Below are 21,777 nucleotides of genomic sequence, written 5' to 3'. Positions count from 1 at the left end.
CCAACACCATCTGTGGTATTGTCCGAGAAACCTGTGAGGCGATCATCAAATTGTATTCAGCTGAAGTGATGGAATGCCCCAGTACACCAGATGCGTGGAAGAGAGTGGCGCTGGGGTTTGAAAACAGGTGGAACTTTGTTCACACATGTGGGGCTTTGGATGGCAAGCATGTGGCAATTCGTTGTCCACCCAGAGGTGGCTCAAATTATTTAAATTACAAGAAATTCCACTCAATTGTACTCTTGGCGGTGGTTGATCATAACTACAACTTCCTGTATGTGGATGTGGGCACACCTGGAAGTGTTGGTGATGGCCAGATTTGGAAAGAAACCTGGCTTGGAAAGAAAATGGAAGGTGGAACAGCAGGCATGCCTGATCCAGAACCTCTGCCAGGAGAAGACAGCCCGGACATCCCATATGCGATGGTTGCTGACGAAGCCTTTGCACTACGGCCCTGGATTATGAAGCCATATCCACAGAGGAATCTAACTAGGGAACAGAGGATCTTCAATTACAGGCTGTCAAGGGCCAGGAGGGTTGTAGAAAATTCTTTTGGCATCTTGGCAAACAGATTTAGATGCTTGCTCAAGACAATGGAGCAGAAGCCCAAGAATGTGGAGAGTATAGTATATGCAGCATGTGTTCTGCACAACCTGATCCGAATGAGAGGTGCAGCTGCAGGATCAGCAACATCCATCCAGGACGGTGACCTAGTGGACAGTGACACAGAGGGAATAACACTAGGTACATGGAGAAGTGGTGCGACCAAGTCGGAAATGGTCCCACTGCAGCGTTTCAAAGGTAACTCGGGCACATACAGTGTGAAAGAGCAAAGAGGCCATCTCTGCGCTTACTACAATTCACAATTGGGGAGTGTGCCGTGGCAGGACAGCTATATTGATGGGTAGCCGACCACAGGAACACTACTGCATGTTAGCAGAAATGCATAGCAAATAAGCTGACTTTCTAGTGTTGTCCTCTGAAAAGTGCTTCCTATAAGATGTTCGTCCGCAAAACCTGCCATTTAGCACATTGCATTGTCCCTTTTAATGCCTGAGTTTAGGCTTGTTGCGGAGGTTAATGAATATAATGTGTTTAAAATAATCTAGCGTGCCTCATTTGTTGATTTTCGTGTTTGCGAGGCCCTTTTATAGACAAATGTTTGGTGTGATGCACCTTCTCTCAATATGTGCAAGAAGTCGTCTTTTTATATTGTCAAATAGGAATAAAGACTTTGTCTCACATTTACCGTGCTGATTGGCTTATTTTATTTTCTACCGAGAGGTGAAACTTTCAAACGTTTAAATAGCTCAACAATTGATGGACCTGAACACTCAAAAATGAAAATTAATGAAAATGTGATTATATCACCTCCCTTCAACTATTTTGTGTTTCAGCATGAGAGGGATTATAACATTAGAGACATTCATCTTGTAGTGATGTGTTAATGAAGAATTGCAGACATCAAGCTGATAGTAAAAAATATATTTATTTAACAATGAGGTAAACAAGCACTGACAATCAAACTGCTGAGGTAAAAGCTTTATCACACTTCAGGCTATCATAAAATGTGGAGCCATCAACAGAAACAAAGTAATGCCCAAGAGGAAAAGACACACATATTAACATACAGACATTTATAAAGGACTCTAGATGTCACACCAAATGTTGAGTGGCCAACAACTAAAATAAACTAAAACTCAAACGGTTAATTAAACACCACATAAATAATTCTCAACGTCCGAGGGTTAACTGGAGTCATTGACGTCAGCGAAACCATCTGCCCCTTCTTGAAATGGTGTTTGTGCACGGCCCTCTCCGTAAACAAAAAGCAAAGGTGGATTTCTAGCAGGCTGCTGCTCTGTAAACATCAGTGGTGATGGTGAGTGTCTCTAGAAGGAAATTAAGAAGTACATGTGAAAATTTTCTCACAGGACCATAAAATTGCGGGACCTTTCATTAAAGTCCCTTTTAAAGATTAGAGTTCTTTTCTTGAATCTCATTAACATAACTCATGAATAAGTTGTTGTCCATATGCGGATGCAAATCTTTATTTTTTAAATTCAATCCCACAAAACACAATTGTTTACCTGTTCAGCACGGAATGGTGGATGTGCTCCCATTGCACGCGGCAATCCATATGTCCTATCTGTATACTTTCGAATCACAGAGTGATGTTTTAGTCAATGCATAAAAAGAAGACAGATTATGAATTAAGTTTGGGAAGCGCACATATATTTGTTAATACCTGGTCATAGAAGTGAGGCGGGCGAGGCTGAGGAACCAGTGGACGCTGCGCCTCAGGTGCACGTGCTTCCATTAACTGCACAGACAACACCAGACATTAAAACTATGTTGCTTTATGATGTGAGAAATAAAGAGTTTTAACAGAAACGCTGAATGAAGGGAAGAAGATTAAGAATAGATCTAAGGTACACAAAATTGCTGGGGAAACTCAGCGGGTGCAGCAGCATCTATGGAGCGAAGGAAATAGGCGACGTTTCGGGCCGAAACCCTTCTTCAGACTGGATAGATCTATACCTTTTTATTTCGCATAGTGATTGCCCCATTGATCATATTCCATACAAAATACCATTGTCCTTCATTTATTTCTTCTTCCATAATAGCTTGACAGAAGTCTACTGCCCTCTGCGTAAAGCTGTTCGGTCTCAGGCATCCTTCCTCCAACAATTTAATACCGTCTCGAACAGTATTATTGAGCTGAAAATTCACAGCGCAAATATAAAAAACAGCAAAATGCTGGGTGGGTGCATTGTCCAATAAGCATCAAGTTTATATACTCACACTTTTAATGCTGTTTCCATCTGTCCCTTCTTCAGCACCTCCGGGTGTGGTGAGGTCGATGCTGGAAATGTGCCTACTGCGGTGCTGTTGGCTGGTGGATGGGCTCGGCGTGGAAGTCCCTTCCAGAGGATCATCGAACGCATGGTCAATGATGTGTTGTTCCTGTAGGAATCACATAAAACCATTTAGACATAGTGTCCAGAGCCTCATGACCTCAAAAATTTGCTGTAATAAAAGTACCTTGGGTGCGCTAGTCCTGGTCACTACACGCACAATATGCCCTGATAGGAACCGCCACTTCTCCTCGATCCACCTATTCCTCTCTGTCAGTGTGCTGCCAGCTGACCCTGTTTTGGTCCCAAGTGCGGTGACCTTTCCATAGATAGTCCTCTGATTAGTGAACCATTGCATGAGTTGGTCATCTGCATTACAGTAGAGTGGTGGAATTAAATAGAACTTCAAGCATTGGATGTATTCCGTTATATTAAAAGTTCTGGACAGTAAATAGAGGCCTGTTTAAGAGCCTGCCCTCTGCATTTAATGTGCTATTTCTTGTGCTTCTTGGATACCTGAGCACAAGTTTGTAAATACAGATGGCCTTTTTTAAGACAAGCATTACAAGTGAGAATTGCCTGACCTCATGCATAATTTTTTTTATGGCTCTTAGAGACATGATTCCAACTTCAAACACAGAGCGTGTAAAAGCTGTCCGCGACTTTTTTACTTTGCAGCTGCAGGGCACAGACAGACTTATAAGAGAAGTTTAAGTTAACTGCAAAAACAGCACTTTTACATCTATAGCATTGTATGTTTTTAAATCTTGGATAACATTAAATGGTTCTCCTGTTGATGAACTAATATATCGTTATATATACTCACATGAGCACCCGGGATACTCCACAGCCTTCGTCTCCAGCAGGTTCCATTTTCTCTCCCTGTTTCTATAATCCTTTCTGGATTTATCGTAGAGAATCTCGTTAAATTGGTACCATTCTACAAGTTCCCCCTCTTGTTCCCTGGTGAAGTTATATGGCCTTACCTTCTGCCATCTTCCCTTTATATAAGTGTCTGTAGAGGCTATTCTTACAATGGCTACTGGGGAGGCAATCTGAAATCCACCTTGCTCACCCTCTCCCTGCTCCAAGGAGCCCACAGGCAGTGTTATCTGTGGCATCTCCTGTTGCCTCTCCACCTGTCTCTCTTGCTGCGTCTCCTCCTCATTCTCCTGCATGGCAAAAACCTTTCTGACATGCTTTACCCCCTTTCTTTGAGCTTTTCTGGGAGCCATCTCTGCAAGTGTTCCTGTTAAAAAGATTCTCCAACAATGACAATTAGGTGGGACGTCCTCGATGGACACATGTTCCATTGGCGATATTGAGAACACCTTTTTTACTCACCTTCTGTCCCCTCTGTCCAGCTTCCGTTTACCGTTCGCAGGAGTTCCCACGGTAACCGCAAGAGTTATTACGGATATCGCACGGATATCGCACTGGCCACTACGTTCATATAATGTTGCAATGCTCAACCACAAGTGTACAAGTCATTCTTGGAGAAATTCAAGCTTGCTTGAATTTTCTCCCGAGTCACCAAGTTACACGATTACCTGCCGTTAGCGCCACGGTGGTCCACGAACGCCGTACTGTTATCGCACGAGGTTCCCACGATGTTAAACTCTGGTTAACTCTTGCGTCAAGTCGCCCCGTGAGAAAGCGCTATTAGGAAGATAATCAGATTTCTCTATTAAACACTCTGGTTTAAAACTCTTTACCAATGAAATTATAGTCTCCTTTTTAAATTCTTTTTATCAAATTGAATATCCTCACAGTCCCCCCCCCCCCTCCCACATTATATTCCACGTCATCTTAGTTCCTCACATTTTGTGGATCACTGTTCCACCCAAAGTTTATTTTCACTCTAAAATAAGCATGGAAAATGCAGAAAAGACTCAGTTCAGGCAGCATCTTTGGAAATAGAAACAAGTTAATATTTCAGGTCGAAGACCCTGCTACCTTTGTAACATTAGTAAATTTGGAAACATTCCATTCAATCCCTTCACTTGCCATTAACATAGATTTTAAAACATCTGAGGCCCCAGTATTGAGTTACTCCACGAGCCACAGCTTGCCAGCTTGAAAATGACGATTTATCTCTTTGGCCTTTGGTCTGTTAACAGATCTTCTAACCAAAAGCTAAGTTTGTGGAATAACCTTTTATCTGCCAAATCATTGAATATCTTTCACAAATCCAATTACAGTATTCCACGGATTCTTCTTAGTCTCTCCTCCTATATTCTGAAATAAATGTATTTTAATCTTTAAATAACTTTAGTGAATTGTTTAAACACAAGTTTCGTTTCATGAAGCCAAGCTGACTGTATTATTATATTATGGGTTTTTTAAAGTAATCTGTTAACACATATTAAATACAGGTCCACTACTGATTCCTTGGTTCCAGAGCCTTAAAGCGCTTTTTCACGGGGCGACTTGACGCAAGATGTAACCAGAGTGAAGTGGTCGTGGTCTAGCACGATATCACACGATATAACGGGGTGTAGATAAAGAGTTCCCACGGTACTCGGCATTTCCGTTATTTGTGCGAGTGACTTGTCCGTCTCCCGAGCTTTCCCGTTAAATCTTGAATGAACATTGTGAACTACACGTGGCACAAATGATGTCACTTTTTTTTTCACACACTATAAATATCCTCCCTTGGTTGAATTGGCTCATTTGGAGACATGCCTATACTATACTAAGTAGTTTCGAGTACAGGATGGTGTTTTTTTTCATTGACGCGCTGTATGCAGCAGCCCACTATGTGCATCGAGGACGCTTGCGTGAAGGCAGAAGGGAGAGATTAATTAAAAAGAGAATTAAGAGGAAGTCTCACTGGGTGTGAAAGAGCAAAGAGGCCATCTCTGCGCTTACTACAATTCACAATTGGGGAGTGTGCCGTGGCAGGACAGCTATATTGATGGTTAGCCGACCACAGGAACACTACTGCATGTTAGCAGAAATGCATAGCAAATAAGCTGACTTTCTAGTGTTGTCCTCTGAAAAGTGCTTCCTATAAGATGTTCGTCCGCAAAACCTGCCATTTAGCACATTGCATTGTCCCTTTAATGCCTGAGTTTAGGCTTGTTGCGGAGGTTAATGAATATAATGTGTTTAAAATAATCTAGCGTGCCTCATTTGTTGATTTTCGTGTTTGCGAGGCCCTTTTATAGACAAATGTTTGGTGTGATGCACCTTCTCTCAATATGTGCAAGAAGTCGTCTTTTTATATTGTCAAATAGGAATAAAGACTTTGTCTCACATTTACCGTGCTGATTGGCTTATTTTATTTTCTACCGAGAGGTGAAACTTTCAAACGTTTAAATAGCTCAACAATTGATGGACCTGAACACTCAAAAATGAAAATTAATGAAAATGTGATTATATCACCTCCCTTCAACTATTTTGTGTTTCAGCATGAGAGGGATTATAACATTAGAGACATTCATCTTGTAGTGATGTGTTAATGAAGAATTGCAGACATCAAGCTGATAGTAAAAAATATATTTATTTAACAATGAGGTAAACAAGCACTGACAATCAAACTGCTGAGGTAAAAGCTTTATCACACTTCAGGCTATCATAAAAGGTGGAGCCACTAACAGAAACAAAGTAATGCCCAAGAGGAAAAGACACACATATTAACATACAGACATTTACAGCAAACCCAATCTGTCGAAGATTGACACAAAAAGCTGGAGTACCTCAGCGGGACAGGCAGCATCTCTGGAGAGAGTCTGAAGAAGGGTCCATTTTGTGTCTATCAGTCATATCAATTTACACGCAAAACTTTGATCTTAAACTCATGGTCCAGTTTTGCTGCACAGCGTATTATACAAGTTCACACCAGTGTAATATCCGTGCATAACATAACACAATCAATGACTATCACTGCTGCTGTCCTAATTCTCCATTTACTCCCCCAATTCCCCATTTACTGGTGCGCTCCCCTAATTCCCCATTTACTGGTGCGCTCCTCTAATTCCCCATTTACTGGTGCGCTCCTCTAATTCCCCATTTACTGGTGCGCTCCTCTAATTCCCCATTTACTGGTGCCCTCCCCTAATTGACCATTTACTGGTCCCCTCCTGTATTGTTCTATTTTCTGTAAAATCACCCTTCCCATTCCCAGGTTTAAAGCTGGGCTGGGATATTAAAACACACGCAGACAGGGAATTTTGGAACGGCACTGCGGCACAATAGTGGAGTTGCTGCCTAACCCAGAGATTAGTGCGGGTGTCACAGGTTATGGGGAGAAGGCAGGAGAATGGGGTATGAGGGAGAGATAGATCAGCCATGATTGAATGGCGTAGACTTGATAGGCCGAATGGCCTCATTCTACTCCTATCAGTAGCAATGTTACAAAATTTTGAGATTTTAAAAATCAAGTCTGTAATTTATCCCATCAGATAAAGCATAAAAATAAGTTTAATTTGACACCTAATTCACTTTCATATCTCAAGTATTTAAAAAGTTATGGCCATTTTCATACTGGGAAATGAGCATCTTGTTCCCTATTGATTTTCTATGGACATAACAAAAAAGCTGTGATCGTGAACAGTCAAAAGCCCATAACTTTCTTAAAAATTAAGAGAACTGAATGAAATTTTCAGTTATCATAGATTGAAGCATTCTGAAACAAATATAAAATAATCTTACTTGGATGACCTGAAATTAAAGCATATAATTAGTTAGTTACCTAATTGTAGCTAATTTCAGACTTCAATTACTAGATCTAAACATCTATCCATTTCTTAATAAATGATTAACATTTTTAAATAGCCTAAATGTCCAAATAATATTCACAAATAATTCACAATAAAACATGATTTTTAAATCTCATTTACATTCATTTATAGGCCAAATGGAAGGAATTTAGTGTTTAATTGCTGTAAATAAATGCCCATTTAAATCAGCTTTCCAGTGGGTCCCTGTGGAACGCGCTGGTTTAGAACGTTCACATTGCGGTAGATTTGTGCCCCAAATGCCGAGAAAAATACTGCGGGATATAATGGGCCCAAATTGAGCTACTCGCAATATTAAACTTAGTATAAAGGGATCTTTAGAAGCCCTTTTTAATGTAAAAATATACAACCTAACTTCTGCTATTTGCTTTATGAGACCCTGCGGTTGCTGGCGGTCGCGGGTTTAGAGATTGATTTTTAAACTACTATAACTATTATTCAAGGCCTTTAAACCTAATAATAGCTTTTGCGACGGGGTCTTCCAGCGATTTTTCGTTAATAATTAACTAGGCTGAACATTTTCGATTGGAACAGCTTAGAGAAAATCGCGTTTTAAACCCGCCCCCTCTAAACGGCGCCAAAATCGCGCACACCCTCAGCAGCAGATCTTCAACGACGCTTCAGGTAGGCTTTGCAACATACCTACTATCAGGGAGAGTTAGATTTCGCTCTCAGGGCTAACGGAATCAGGGGAGATGGGGAGAAGGCAGGACGGGGTACTGGTTTTGGGTGATCAGCCATGATCATAGTGAATGGCGCTGCTGGCTCGGAGGGCCAAATGGTCTACTCCTGCACCTGTTTTCTATGTTTCTAAAGCCACACCATCATCTCTCATGGATGGACGGATGCTAGCCACAAGGTAACCTCTAACAACCTCTCTCTCCTCCCATTTCTTACCCTTCCCTCGCCCGCACCCCACCCCACCCCACTGTGGCCCATCTAGACTCGCCCCTCTTTCAGCCCTCCCCTCACCCCTCTCACCCCCCCCCCCCCCTCCTCCCCCCCCCAAACATTCCTTCCCCATGCTTCACAATCCTATCTTACAGACTATGCTTTAATCTAGGGTCTTTGTTCAAACCATCTGCCCCCTCGCCCGTGTCCATCTATTACCTGAGATAGACACAGAATGCTGGTGTAACTCAGAGGAACAGGCAGCATCTCTGGAGAGAAAGAATGGGTTTAAGGAATGGGTGAGTTTGGGAAACCCATTCCTTCCATCCAGAGATTAAAATGCTGGAGTAACTCGCTGAATTACTCCAGCATTTTGTGTATCTTCGATTTAAAGCAGCATCTGCAGTTCCTTCCGACACCTGCCACGCTTGATCCTGCCTCCTCTTTCCCAGCTGGAACCGAAACGTCACCTATCCATGTTCTCCAGAGATGCTTCCTGCCTGAGTTATTCAAGCATTTTGTGTCGAAAAGTGGAACTTGCTATGAAAAGTGGAATCAGATACAATCAGCAGGTTTGAGAGACATTTGATTTGAAATTTGAAATTTCCAAACACTTTTTAATCAACTCGCACCGAACGACTAGTTCCAAAGTTTTCGCCAGTTAAAGGATATTGAGAACACCTTTTTTACTCACCTTCTGTCCCCTCTGTCCAGCTTCCGGGTTTACCGTTCGCAGGAGTTCCCACGGTAACCGCAAGAGTTATTACGGATATCGCACGGATATCGCACTGGCCACTACGTTCATATAAAGTTGCAATGCTCAACCACAAGTGTACAAGTCACTCTTGGAGAAATTCAAGCTTGCTTGAATTTTCTCCCGAGTCACCAAGTTACACGATTACCTGCCGTTAGCGCCACGGTGGTCCACGGTGGTCCACGAATGCCGTACTGTTATCGCACGAGGTTCCTACGATGTTAAACTCTGGTTAACTCTTGCATCAAGTCGCCCCGTGAAAAAGGCCTATTACCAAATTATCCCTTTTACCAGACCAACAGAGCTCACGGCCCCCATGAGGAGTTGAACAGTACTACAACAGCCCGCCTAGGTTGCCGAAGGAAGTTGGCAATGGGAACAAATCCTCTGGCTCCGGCCAGGTCAAAGTTCCAGAGCCCTGGCCAAAGGAGACAAATTTGACCTGCTGATCGGAAATCGGCTGCAGAAGTACTGATGAGGTTGAGATCGGCCGCCTCACCCAGTCTAGGTGGCACATTTTTGGGGGGACGCCCGGGAGGGGGGGGATTTCGAGTACGCTCTCGTAATTTTGACCAGATTAAAGGAGGTGCCGGATCATCAGTTGCCGGAAAATTAGTGATGGACCTGTAATAGATTCTAGCAGTTTCTTGATGACTGATGTTAGGCTAATTGCTTTATAATTCCCAGTTTCCTTTCTCTTTCCTTTCTTGTATAACACATTTGTTGTTTTCTAATTCACAGTCACGTCTTCAGAATCAAACACATTTTGGAAGTTCACTAATATACCTAATATCTCTGCAATCACCGATTTTAGAATCTGAAAATGCTTAGCATCAGGATGAAGGAAAATATCAGTTCTTATTCCCGTTAGTATTTACATGGTAATTTTTACATTGATATTATTTTACGTATGTCTCTTGGTTCTGGCACGTAGTCAGTACTATTTACTGTGAAGATGCAAAATATTTGTAAAATATATCTGCCATTTCCTTATTTATAATATTAATTTCCATATTTCACCTAAGATGCACTAAAGCTTTGCACTAAATGTTGTACCCTTTGTCTTTTCACTGTGAACAGCTTGAATGTATTCATGTAGTCATTCTATCCTGGATAGTATGCAAACAATAGTTTTTCACTGTATCTTGGCACACGTTACAATAATAATCTAAAACAGGCCAATGTTTACTTTTTCTACTTTCTTCCTTGCTACATTCTTTCAGAAGTCCTTACAATTTTTTTAACTTTCATACCAGTTTACTCCCATGTTTTATTTGCTCACTCTTTGTGAATATTTTTGCCATCGTTTTCTGGTTTCTAAAATTCTCCTAATCCTAATTCTCAGGCAGCCTATCATTCTTCAGAACTTTCCAAGCCTTTTCCTTATAAGTTCAATTTTATGATACCTTGTAAGCGCACAGGACTATTTTTTTTTAAGGATCTGGCTGTCATGGCAAGACCAGCATTAATTGCCTAACATTAATCCTGCTTCAACATTAGTTCAAGATACACGATTTTTTCGGCGACTTGCCGGCACCCGTCCGTCGCAGCAGGTCGCTGAAAATTTTCAACATGTTAAAAATCCAACGCCGACCAGAACAAGGTATGACTCTTTGGGCGACTACTGACGACCATACAGGCTTCATCCCGCGACATGTCGCCAGGGTGTCGCCTGTATGGTCGTGAGTAGTCTCTTCAAAGTTGCCCTAAGAGTCGTAGCGTCTTTCTGGTCGCCGCTGAATTTTCAACAAGAAAAAGTCGCATAAGTGGGACAGGCCCATAACTACCCTTGTATAGCTGGTGGTGTGCTACTTTCTTAGACCTCTGTAGTCATTCTGGTGGAGATACTTCTGCTGCATTTTTGGACAGGGGAATTCCAGGATTTAGGTCCCACTGTGATAAAGGATATATTTCCAGGTCAAAGGTACACAAAATTGCTGGAGGAACTCAGCGGGTGCAGCAGCATCTATGGAGCGAAGGAAATAGGCGACGTTTCGGGCCGAAACCCTTCTTCAGGTCAAGATGGTGGGCATCGTGGAAAGAACTTGCAGGCAGTGTGTGCCGATGTGTTTACTGCCTTTGTCTTTCTTGGTGGTGCAGGTGCAATTGAAGTAGTCTGGGCAAGTAACTACAATGCATTTTATAGATTACATACTCTGCAGCCACTGTTCATGAATGAATGTTTAAGGTAGTGGATGGAGTATCAATCAAGAGGACTGCTTTGCAGTATCATCAAAGACCCACACCATCCTGGCCACACACTCATCTCCCTGCTACCTTCAGGTAGAAGATACAGGATCCTGAAGACTGCAACAACCCGGTTCAGGAATAGCTACTTCCCCACAGCCATCAAGAACCTGGCTCGGACAAAACTCTGAACATTAATAACCCATTATCTGTTATTTGCACTTTTATCAGTTTATTTATTCATGTGTTTTGTAGTCAATGCCTATTATGTTCTGTTGTGCTGAAGCAAAGCAAGAATTTCATTGTCCTATCAGGGACACATGACAATAACCTCAAAGGTTCAAAGGTTCAAAGGTTGATTTATTGTCACATACACCTAGATGTAGTGAAATTCCTTTTGCCAATGCAGCACATAAGAAAGAATACAAACATAACAATAATAAATAGCTTTAACATAAAAACATCCCCCCACAATGGTTCCCATTATGGGGGAAGGCACAAAGTCCAGTCCCATCCCCAATGTCCACCCACAGTCGGGCCTATTGAGGCCTCCACAGTTGCCTCTACGGAGGCCCGATGTTCCAGGCCGTCCTCGCCGGGTGATGATGTTCCGGCGTCGGGAGAGTCCTCTCAGCGGCCTGGGAACTCTGGAACGGCCGCCTCCCTACTCGAGACCGTGGCTTCCGGAGCCGACAAGGCCGTGCCGAATGGAGCTCAACTGGCGATCTCGTCGCGAGATCCCAGGCTCCCGATGGAAAGTTTCAGCGCCGTCGCCCGCAGCTCCGCGATGTTTTTAACGCCGGTCCCAGCTCACCGGAGTTCCTGCGCGGCGACCCGGGCAAGGCACCGCCCGCCCCGCAATGGCGCTCCAGCGCTGCACCGCCGTCCTCACACCCGCAGCTCCGCCGCCGCCGATGCCGCCGCCGATGCCGAGGCTCCGGGCGGTCCCCTCGCTCCTCGGACCCGCAGCTCCGCAGCCGCCGCCGCTGCCGATGCCGAGGCTCCGGGCGGTCCCCTCAGGAAATGCCACTCCAGGCCCGCTGGTAGGCCGCGAGGACGGGTCGAAAGTGGAGCCCGGAGAAAAGCTGCATCTCCGACCAGGTAGGGACCCTGAAAATTAGTTTCCCCCTTCCCCCCCCCCCCTCCCCCACACATAAAAAAGCTAGAACTCCTTAAAAACAAAACACTAAACTAACTAAAAATAAGAAAAAATAAATGAAAAACAGACAGCTGCAGGCTAGGCAGCCATACCCCCTACAGGTCGGCGCCAACCTCTCTTGAACTCTTGAAGATTCTTGAGAATTGCTGGGGCTACACTAATTTAGACAAGTGAAAGTATTCCATCATGTTCCTGACTTGTGCCTTGTAGATTGCATAAAAGCTTTGGCCTGTCAGGAGATGAGTCATTCACGTCAGGATACCCAACCCGTGACCTGTTCTTGTAGCTACAGTAGACAAAAATGCTGGAGAAACTCAGCGGGTGAGGCAGCATCTATGGAGCGAAGGAAATAGGCAATGTTTCGGGTCGAGAACGTAGCTACAGTATATTCCTGGCTAGTCCATTTGAGTTTCTGGTCAATGGTAACTTCCCAATATGCTGGCAGTAGGGTCTTGGCAATGCTAGTACATAATATCAAGAATAGATGACTAGACTTTCACTCCTGTGCATCTGGAGTAAGGAAGATTGGGTAAGGAAGGCAGATTTCCTTCACTGAAACACATTTGTGAACCAGGTGGGTTTTTACACTAATCAAGTAGTTTCTAGATTTTAATTAAAATATTATTAAATACATTTAAATATCCCTGCTACAGTATTGTCATATCTGTGATGAACGTGATGCCAAATTAAAGTAATCCAGTCTACCTCCACATGGTCCATATCCCTCCATTCCCTGCATGTTCATGTGCCCATATAAAAGCCTCTTAAATGCCACTATCATGTCTGCATCTCCACCACTCCTGCAGCAGATTCCAGGACCTATCATTCTCTGTGTTAAACAAAACTTGCCCTGCACATCTCCTTTAAACTTTGGTATGCACAAAATGCTGGAGTAACTCAACAGGACAGGCAGCATCTCTGGAGAGAAGGAATGGGTGACGTTTCGGGTCGAGACCCTTCTTCAGACTGATGTCAGGGGAGTGGGTGGGACAGAGATAGAATGTAGTCAGAGACAGTAAGACTGGTGGGAGAACTGGGAAGGGGGAGGGGATGGAGAGAGAGGGAAAACAAGGGCTATTTGAAGTTAGAGAAGTCAATGTTCATACCGCTGGGGTGTAAGCTACCCAAGCGAAATATGAGGTGCTGTTCCTCCAATTTGTGCTGGGCCTCACTCTGACAATGGAGGAGGCCCAGAACAGAAATGTCAGATTGGGAATGGGAGGGGGAGTTAAAGTGCTGAGCAACTGGGAGATCAGGTAGGTTAATGCGGACTGAGCGGAGGTGTTCAGCGAAACGATCGCCGAGCCTGCGCTTGGTCTCGCCGATGTACAGAAGTTGACACCTAGAACAGCAGATACAGTAGATGAGATTGGAGGAGGTGCAAGTGGACCTCTGCCTCACCTGAAAAGACTGTCGGGGAGCTCCTCCTCTCACCTTAAACCAATTCCCTCCAGTATTTGAGACTTCCATCCGAGGAAAAAATCCTATCTAGGTTTCCAAACATTTTACAACCTTTTATCAGAACGCACCTCAGCAACCAATAATAAGCCAAATTTGTCCAACCTTTCCTTATAGTTAATATCTTCTAATCCATGCAGCACCCTGGTGAACATCTTCTGCACTTTCTCCAAAGCTTCCAATTCTTTCTGTTTGGAACAACCACAAATGCAAACTCCAAATGTGACCTAACCAACGTTTTATTAAACTGCCACATGACTTTGTGACTGTTACATTCAATGGCTCAACTAACCAAGGCATATCATATACTTTCTCTATCTACTTGTGCTGCTCCTTTCATTTAGTTATGGATGGGGACCCCACGATCCCTTTTGCATCTGTGCTGTTAAGGATCCTCCATTAACTTATTACTTTCCTCTTACATTTGACCTCCCAAAATGTAACACCTCACACTCATGGGTATCAGAGATTATGGGAAGAAGGCATGAGAATGGGGTTAGGAGGAAGAGATAGATCAGCCTAATTCTGTTCCTACCACTTATGACCTTGTCCAAATTAAACTCCATCTGTCATTTCTCCACCCAAATCTAAAAATGTTCACCATCTTGTTATATCCTTTGACAGCCTTCAATGTCTGCAACTCTATTAATTTCTGTGTTGTCAACAAGTTACCAACCAACCATCTACATTTTTGTCCGTCATTTATATATATATATATCACAAACAAAATTGTCCCAGCATTGATTCCTGCAGAACTCCACTTTTAACAGACCAACAGCCAGAATGACACCTCTCCATTACCCTCTATCTTCTATGGGTAGACTGGTTCTGAATCGAAACTACCAAATCATCATGGATCCCATGCATCTTAATCTTCTATTCAACCTAATTTTCTTCAGATCATTAGTCCAGGTCACTAGGGTTTAATCCTGTAGTGTCATAACCATGGCATTGAATTAATTAATTGCTAAACATAATGCAGCAATGAAATCGAAAACAGAAAACATATTTTATAACAAATCACACATTTATATATATATATATAGGCAAACAGTATTAGGATGATTTTAGTAATGTTTAAAAAAATTGTCTCAGTGGTATATCCTGTTACTAGCTGAGGGGATAGGCCCTCATCCAACTCTGCCCTTGTTGCAGCTGGTGAGAAGCTATTTTGTGATTAAAGGCAGCTTGTTGTGATTGCCCTTGTAAGGTTCACTGCTTCCCTTTGGGGTAATGTTGCCCTACACACTCGTTCAGATGGTGATGAAATGTGGCATGTGCGGTCAAATAATAGTAAAAACAAAAGTGGCACCAGCTGCAGCCTGACATCAAGTCAGGTGTACATCCTTGGGTGTCACAAACAGTAGAGTAAACTTTGGATGAAAGTCAAACCAATAAATCTCCAGAGATGGATTTTATATACATGTTGAGGTATTGAAACTGGGTGTGAAACTATTATGTTGTGACAGGTAAATACAGGATAGATTTCTGTGGAATGAAAACAAGTCGATAAAGCACCCGTTCTTAAGTAAAGGTGATTTTTTTTTTAAACTGAGAATCATTAACACTACATTGGAAATTGGCAAAATAACAGATTTGAACATCAGCTGGAAATTTTCCTTTTGAAATTATTCCAGTAAAGAGCAGCCAGAGTTCAGAAGGGGTAGATTCTGTGGTTGAACTTCAGAAAGCAACAAACCAAGTCATTTTATGCCTGGTATATTATGGTTGAAATTCCAAAACAAAATATTCAATGTTAAAGGCAAGCTCAAAATAATGGTAGAAAAGTAAAGTTTGTATTTGGATAAGAAAATGTAGAAAGTAAACAACTACCAGTCAGAATACTGGTGACAGATTGGAGGTATGAGCAAACTTGAATGCCCCAGGGATCAATGTTCAAGCTCCCACTTTTTCTGACCCAAATAAATGACCTGCATTCAGAAACGTAATGGAAGTTGACCAGGCTCACATACAAAACAATTTCAAACCAGGCTAGGCAGCAGAGTGCAATCAAAGATTTAAAAAAAAATAAATGAGTGTACTTTCAGGTGGGCATATCTATGAAAGACAAAAGTAAATACAAATAACTGCAAGGTAATATATATTGACAAAATAATGGGAAACGTGTTTCATGAATGGTGCTCAATTAAGCAAAATAGGGAGATTTAAAGTAATCTACTGGGACTAGTAGCCTAGCACCAATTATGTTGAGTCATTGTGAAGCATTTAAGTAGGTATCATCTGCAGCTTGGTTGCATAAAGCCTCTGTCCCACTTTCACGACCTTTGCCGAGTTTGCCGTTGACTCTTACTCACAGCATGGTCGCCACGAGGTCGTAGTAGGTCGTGATGCTAGTCGTAGGTACTCGAGGCATCAAGTAGGTCGTGGCGTTTTTTCTAGCCTGATAAAAAAATGTCCACGAGTAAAAAAAAAGGTTGGCATGGAAAAAAATCGATACTTTTTACTCGTACGTAGGTCCATGGTAGGTCGTGATGCTAGTCGTAGGTAGTCGTAATTGATCGGAGGTAGTCGAAGGTAATAGCTCCGTGGTGAAAAAAAGGTTAGTAGAAAAAAAAGGTATTTAAACAGCAGAACGTCACCTCTGTCACTCCAAGGCATGTTCATTCATAGCTGGAGAGTTTTTCAGAGAGGAGACTTGCGTTTTAGAGATGGCACCAAAAAGGCAGCAGCGCAGGGGGAGGGCACAACCCTAAAGAAAAATGGCCATGCTGGTGTTGCCCACCCAAGAGGAGCAGTGGCAGGGGGTGATGCCACAGTAGGTGATAGTGCAGGAGGAGGTAGCCCTGCATTAGAGATCCCTGGAGGAGGAGAACAGGGTGGTAGTATATGTCCTCACCACCACCCCATCCTTCACTGCCTCATTTGAAGGCAGCAAAGTAGCCCTTTCTCCTGTGTCTGACACAGCATCAGAGGCAGATGGTGAGGAAGGACTGGAGGAAGGTTATGCCCTACACCTTCACCAGGCAGCAGGAGCGGGACCTTGAGGAATGGTTCCAGCAGAATGCCATCCTGTACGAAAAGGAAAATGAGGTGTACCGGGACAGGGACAAGAAAGGCATGCTTGCCATCCACTGCCCCACATGCGTGCTTAAAGTTCAATCTTTTGTCAAAACTCAGCGCCACTCTCTTCCAGACATCTGGTGTACTGGGACAGTCCATCACATCATCTCCATTCACCCATTGAAACCTCTTCTTGTGCTTCCTCTTCACCCTTGCTCTTCCGCTTCTGCCTTTCTTAAAAGTAAACAGCAGTAAAACGTACATGGTCGAGATAGTCTTCAACATAGTCGAAGGAGGTCGAAAGAGGTCTTCATAGTCGTGGGAGGTCGTAGGAGGCAGTGGGAGGCAGTAGACATAGTCATGGAAGGTCGTAGGAGGTCGTAGGTTACCGCGGCTGTGATTTTTTTTATGGTCGTTTAAGATCGACAGAGGCCGAGAATTAGGTCGTGAAAGTGGGACAGGGGCTTATCTCTCATCAGAGCAAGAATACCTGAAAAAACCATTCCCCTTCCTAAGATTTAAGCACAAATTCTATGCTGAACATCCTCAGAATGCTGAGGGACTTAATACTGTCAGAGATGCTGTAATATTAAATGTATATCATGTCTGTCTTTTTTTTGTACTTTGAGGCTTTTAAAAGTGAGATAGCAAGAGTTCAAGGTCTTCATGTCCTTGTTAGAGTGAAGGGCAAGAAATCAGTAGAGCAAAAAGAAAGCATGCGATAACTTTGGCATTGAAGATTAAGTAGAATCCAAAAACAAGTAACTAGGGAGAGAATAGGGGCACTCAAAGACCAAAGAGGACATCTATATGAGGAGCCAATGGAGATGGGTGAGGTCCTCAATGAATATTTTGTGTCTTTTTACCATGGAGAAAAACAAGACGAGGGTACTTGTGAATGTTAATGGAGATGTCTTGGGGATAGTCAGCACTGCATTAGAAGAGGTGCTAAATGTCTTAAAATGTATGAAGAAAGATAAATCTCCAGGGTCTGCTCACGTATATCCAAGAACACTGTGGTAAGCTAGAGAAGAAATTGTAGCTCTGAATGAGATATATGCATCACTGTGAGCTCTGGGTAAGGTGCAAGATGACTGGAGAATGGGTAATAGATAATATTCTGCCTTTACTGATGAGGGGCTGCAAAGAAATGCTATAGACCAGTGCTTCCCAAACTATCTGATGTGGCGTACCGGTAATTTTTTTCCCCAATGGGCCAGGTACCGGTAATATGCGTAGTAATATTAATTTATACAGGAAACAATATATATAATGAATATAAGAAAAGTTGATAATTAGTTTTTATCTTATATTAAAGTTTGTAAGCAAATAATGCAATATTACAATATAAAAAAAAAAATTTAAACCAGCAGTCTTCTAACAAAGATATTTTACCACATAATATATAAGTAATAAAAAATATATAATGAATAAAGTACAGTAGGTTAATTTTAAAGAATATACAAAATTTGTAGTTATTTTAAACCGCAATGAATAAAGATGTTAACACAAAGATTGAAAGGAATAGGTAACGTTCAATTGTAGACAGAACAATTGAAAATATATCGTAATACTAAAAAATGAAACTAATTATTTTATTACCACAATAATAGCCATGTTAAAACAATACTCTTTACTAATGGGAAAGGTGAGCCTGCTTCTTCTCTGTCAGCTTATCCAGTCGAGGTTCAATTGAGGACAGTGCCACGCGCAATGGAGAATGAATATCCATAGTATTCCTGTACTTTGTTTTAATGACACTCATGGTTGAGAAGCCAGTCTCGCAGAGGTAAGTTGAAGGAAATGGGAGAAGGGTTTTCAGAGCAATTTCACTAAGCTCAGGAAGAGAGAGAGAAAGAGAGAGAACTTTGATTATAATTATGACAGATAAATTTCCTACGTTTTGACTCTTTTCTTAATTAAACAAAAGTATGATCTCTGAAGGTGCTATCCTTTCTTTCTTTTCTGGAAACTCGCCGCGTACCGGCAACTGATGGTCCGCGTACCGGTACCGGTCCACCATTTTGGGTAGCACTGCTATAGACTATAGTTTTTTAAAGACGTAGCCAAGAAGGTCGATGAGAGAAGGACAGTAGACATACTGGTTGTTCTTGAAGGTTAGCTCACATTGGATCCAGGGAGCGGTAGGAAATTGGATATTGAATTGTTTGGATCAGTAACGAAATTCACCAGCACTGTCTTTGATCAAATGAGGAACTAATGCAAAACTAGTGGCAGCGGTCATTCCTGTCCTCTTAGATGCTTCTAAGACCTTGAATACCTATAGCAAGCATCTGAAGGCACTGGATAGATAGCAACTCTACGCCATAAAATATTCCACATTCACTTGAAAGGCAAGTGAATCAACAAGTGTTCTCCCCTATGCCAACATCCCCAGCACTGAAGGCATTGCTGCACTTGGTCATCTGTTGGGCAAGCAATGTTGCTTGCTTGCTTGACACTAGACTTCTGAAATTATTTATATCAAGCACTGTTAAAGAGATTACTATGTTGGCAGCAAAAGAGATTCAAGGATGAATACATACCTGCCCAACAGGAACATTAGTTGAAAATCATAGCTGATATTTCCCTTTGCACCATACACTGGTGGAATGGTGCTTTTTGCACACGGACTGCACTGCTGATCCCAGCAATGTTTTCAATTTTAGCATCATTTATTTCTTGCTAGTCACAATTATCGGTAGATCAATTAGATTCCCATGGCAGTGTGCAGGTTGAGGAGTGTGGTGATGGGGAGAGTAATAGAAAGGCATTGGGAAAAGGCTGGCTGCAAGCCACAGGTGTTTGCAATAACTTCAATGGTGAGTTTAAATCATCAAAACTTCAATCCAGCTCCTTTTAACAAACAACAGAATTTATTGTTTTTTTCCCCGCTGATTTTCCACTAAATAATATTGTTACAATGCCCAAAAGCATCTTATGGATTTCTTGTCATTAAATAATTATACCTGCAGATAGGATTAACAATAGCACAAACTCAGCAGAAAGAGGGATACAAATCCGTTCTGGTAAATAGACATATAAAATATGCTGGTGAACTAAACTACTTCTTACCTTATATCCTCCTATCCATTAAAGGGGTTAAAGACTCACAGACTAAGATTTAATAGTAGTGTCCATATACAAAATGATTAAAACAAGAAAAAGGTAGAATTATAAATCTACCTTGGAATCTGACATCACCTTTGCTAGGCTTCTGCCAAAGTTTATTTTGAAGTTCAAATAATCACTCAGTCTGGTAAATTATGTGATTACAGATCCTACCTTTCCAACAGATCCCACTTCATCTCTCTCCACAACCACACCTCTGCTACAGCCACAGTCACTCAAGGCGTTCCCCAAGGATCCGTACTCGGCCCCCTCCTCTTCATCATCTACATCCTCCCCCTTGGTCAGATACTCCGCCACTTCAACCTGGACTTCCACTGTTACGCTGATGACACCCAGATCTACCTCGGCACCAAATCCCCCCACAACCCCCCCCCTCTCCCATATCAAATCCTGTTTGTCAGCTATAAAAACCTTGATGCAACATAATTTCCTCAAACTCAACAGCGATAAGTCAGAATTCCTCCTCATAGTCTCCAAAGCCACACTCAGCAAAATCAATAACCACACTCTCACCATCTACGGCACCACTGTCTCCCCATCTCCCCAGGCCCGCAACCTTGGCGTGATCTTTGATTCCACCCTCTCCCTTGAGCCTCACATCCGCCATGTCATTAAAACCTCCTTCTTTCATCTCCGCAACATCGCCAAACTCAGACCCTCTCTCACACCTCCCGTTGCTGAAAGACTCATCCATGCCTTCATCTCCTCCCGACTGGACTACTGCAACTCACTTCTCCTTGGCATCAGCTCCACCTACATCAACCGACTCCAACTGGTCCAGAACGCAGCCGCCCGACTCATTACCCACACCAAATCCTGGCATCACATCACTCCAGTCCTCAAACAACTTCACTGGCTTCCCATCTCCCACCGGATCAACTACAAAATCCTGATCCTCACCTACAAAGCCCTCCACCATCTGGCCCCCCCATATCTCACTGACCTCCTCTCCCCCTACCAACCCTCACGGTCCCTCAGATCCACATCAGCCGGTCTCCTCTCCATCTACAAGTCCAACCTCCGCAGTTTTGGGGACAGAGCCTTCTCCAGGGCAGCTCCCAGGCTCTGGAACTCCCTCCCCCAACTGATCCGCAATTCTGTGTCCCTCACCATCTTCCAGTCCCGCCTCAAGACCCATCTCTTCACCTCTGCCTATCCTTAGCCCCACGTCCCCCTCCCTGTGCATTAATTGCCTCATATTGTGTTTTGTATTGAATTCTGTCTTTACTTTGTGTACTAGTCATGTCTCTACTATTTATTTCATTCCCCTTACATTTTTTTCCTCTACCTGCTAAATTTTTGTAAGGTGTCCTTGAGACTCTTGAAAGGCGCCCATAAATAAAATTTATTATTATTATTATTATTATTATTAAAACTATGGAAATGCATGTTCATAAGGTTCAATTATTGTCACATACACCAATGGTGTAGTGAAATTCACTGGCCAGGTCAGTCATACAATTTTTTAAAAAGCAACAGACTCAAAAACACATTTTAACATAAACATCCATCACAGTGACTCCTACACATTCCTCACTGTGATGGAAGGTGAAAATAAAGTTCAAGTCCTTCCCT

The 21,777-nt window shown here is 42.6% G+C and overlaps 1 protein-coding gene across 1 annotated transcript; it reads right to left on the bottom strand.

Moving 5' to 3' along the window:
- Positions 1–1,602: 1,602 nt before the first annotated feature.
- Positions 1,603–19,093, bottom strand: LOC116984384. Its single transcript, XM_033038541.1, has 6 exons — positions 19,055–19,093; positions 14,121–14,237; positions 3,046–3,195; positions 2,806–2,967; positions 2,542–2,721; positions 1,603–1,892 (listed from the first exon to the last, which is right to left on the bottom strand). The coding sequence occupies exons 1-6, from the start codon at positions 19,091–19,093 to the stop codon at positions 1,749–1,751; spliced, it is 792 nt and encodes a 263-aa protein (XP_032894432.1). The 3' UTR covers positions 1,603–1,748.
- Positions 19,094–21,777: the final 2,684 nt, after the last annotated feature.

The sequence above is a fragment of the Amblyraja radiata genome, chromosome 20 (genome assembly GCF_010909765.2).
Source record: "Amblyraja radiata isolate CabotCenter1 chromosome 20, sAmbRad1.1.pri, whole genome shotgun sequence".
Taxonomy (NCBI): domain Eukaryota; kingdom Metazoa; phylum Chordata; class Chondrichthyes; order Rajiformes; family Rajidae; genus Amblyraja; species Amblyraja radiata.
Note: the sequence above shows the minus strand (reverse complement) of the source record. Positions and strands in the feature narration are given on the sequence as shown.

Bases quoted from the DNA above. Each gene is read 5' to 3' on its own strand.
- LOC116984384 (XM_033038541.1), bottom strand. From the start codon at position 19,093: ATGGTGGACCGGTACCGGTACGCGGACCATCAGTTGCCG. The intron at 14,238-19,054 runs GTACGCGGCGAG...TGTTCCAAACAG, and splicing joins ACGCGGACCATCAGTTGCCG to AAAGAATTGGAAGCTTTGGA. The intron at 2,722-2,805 runs GTGAGTATATAA...GTGAATTTTCAG, and splicing joins ATGGAAACAGCATTAAAAGT to CTCAATAATACTGTTCGAGA.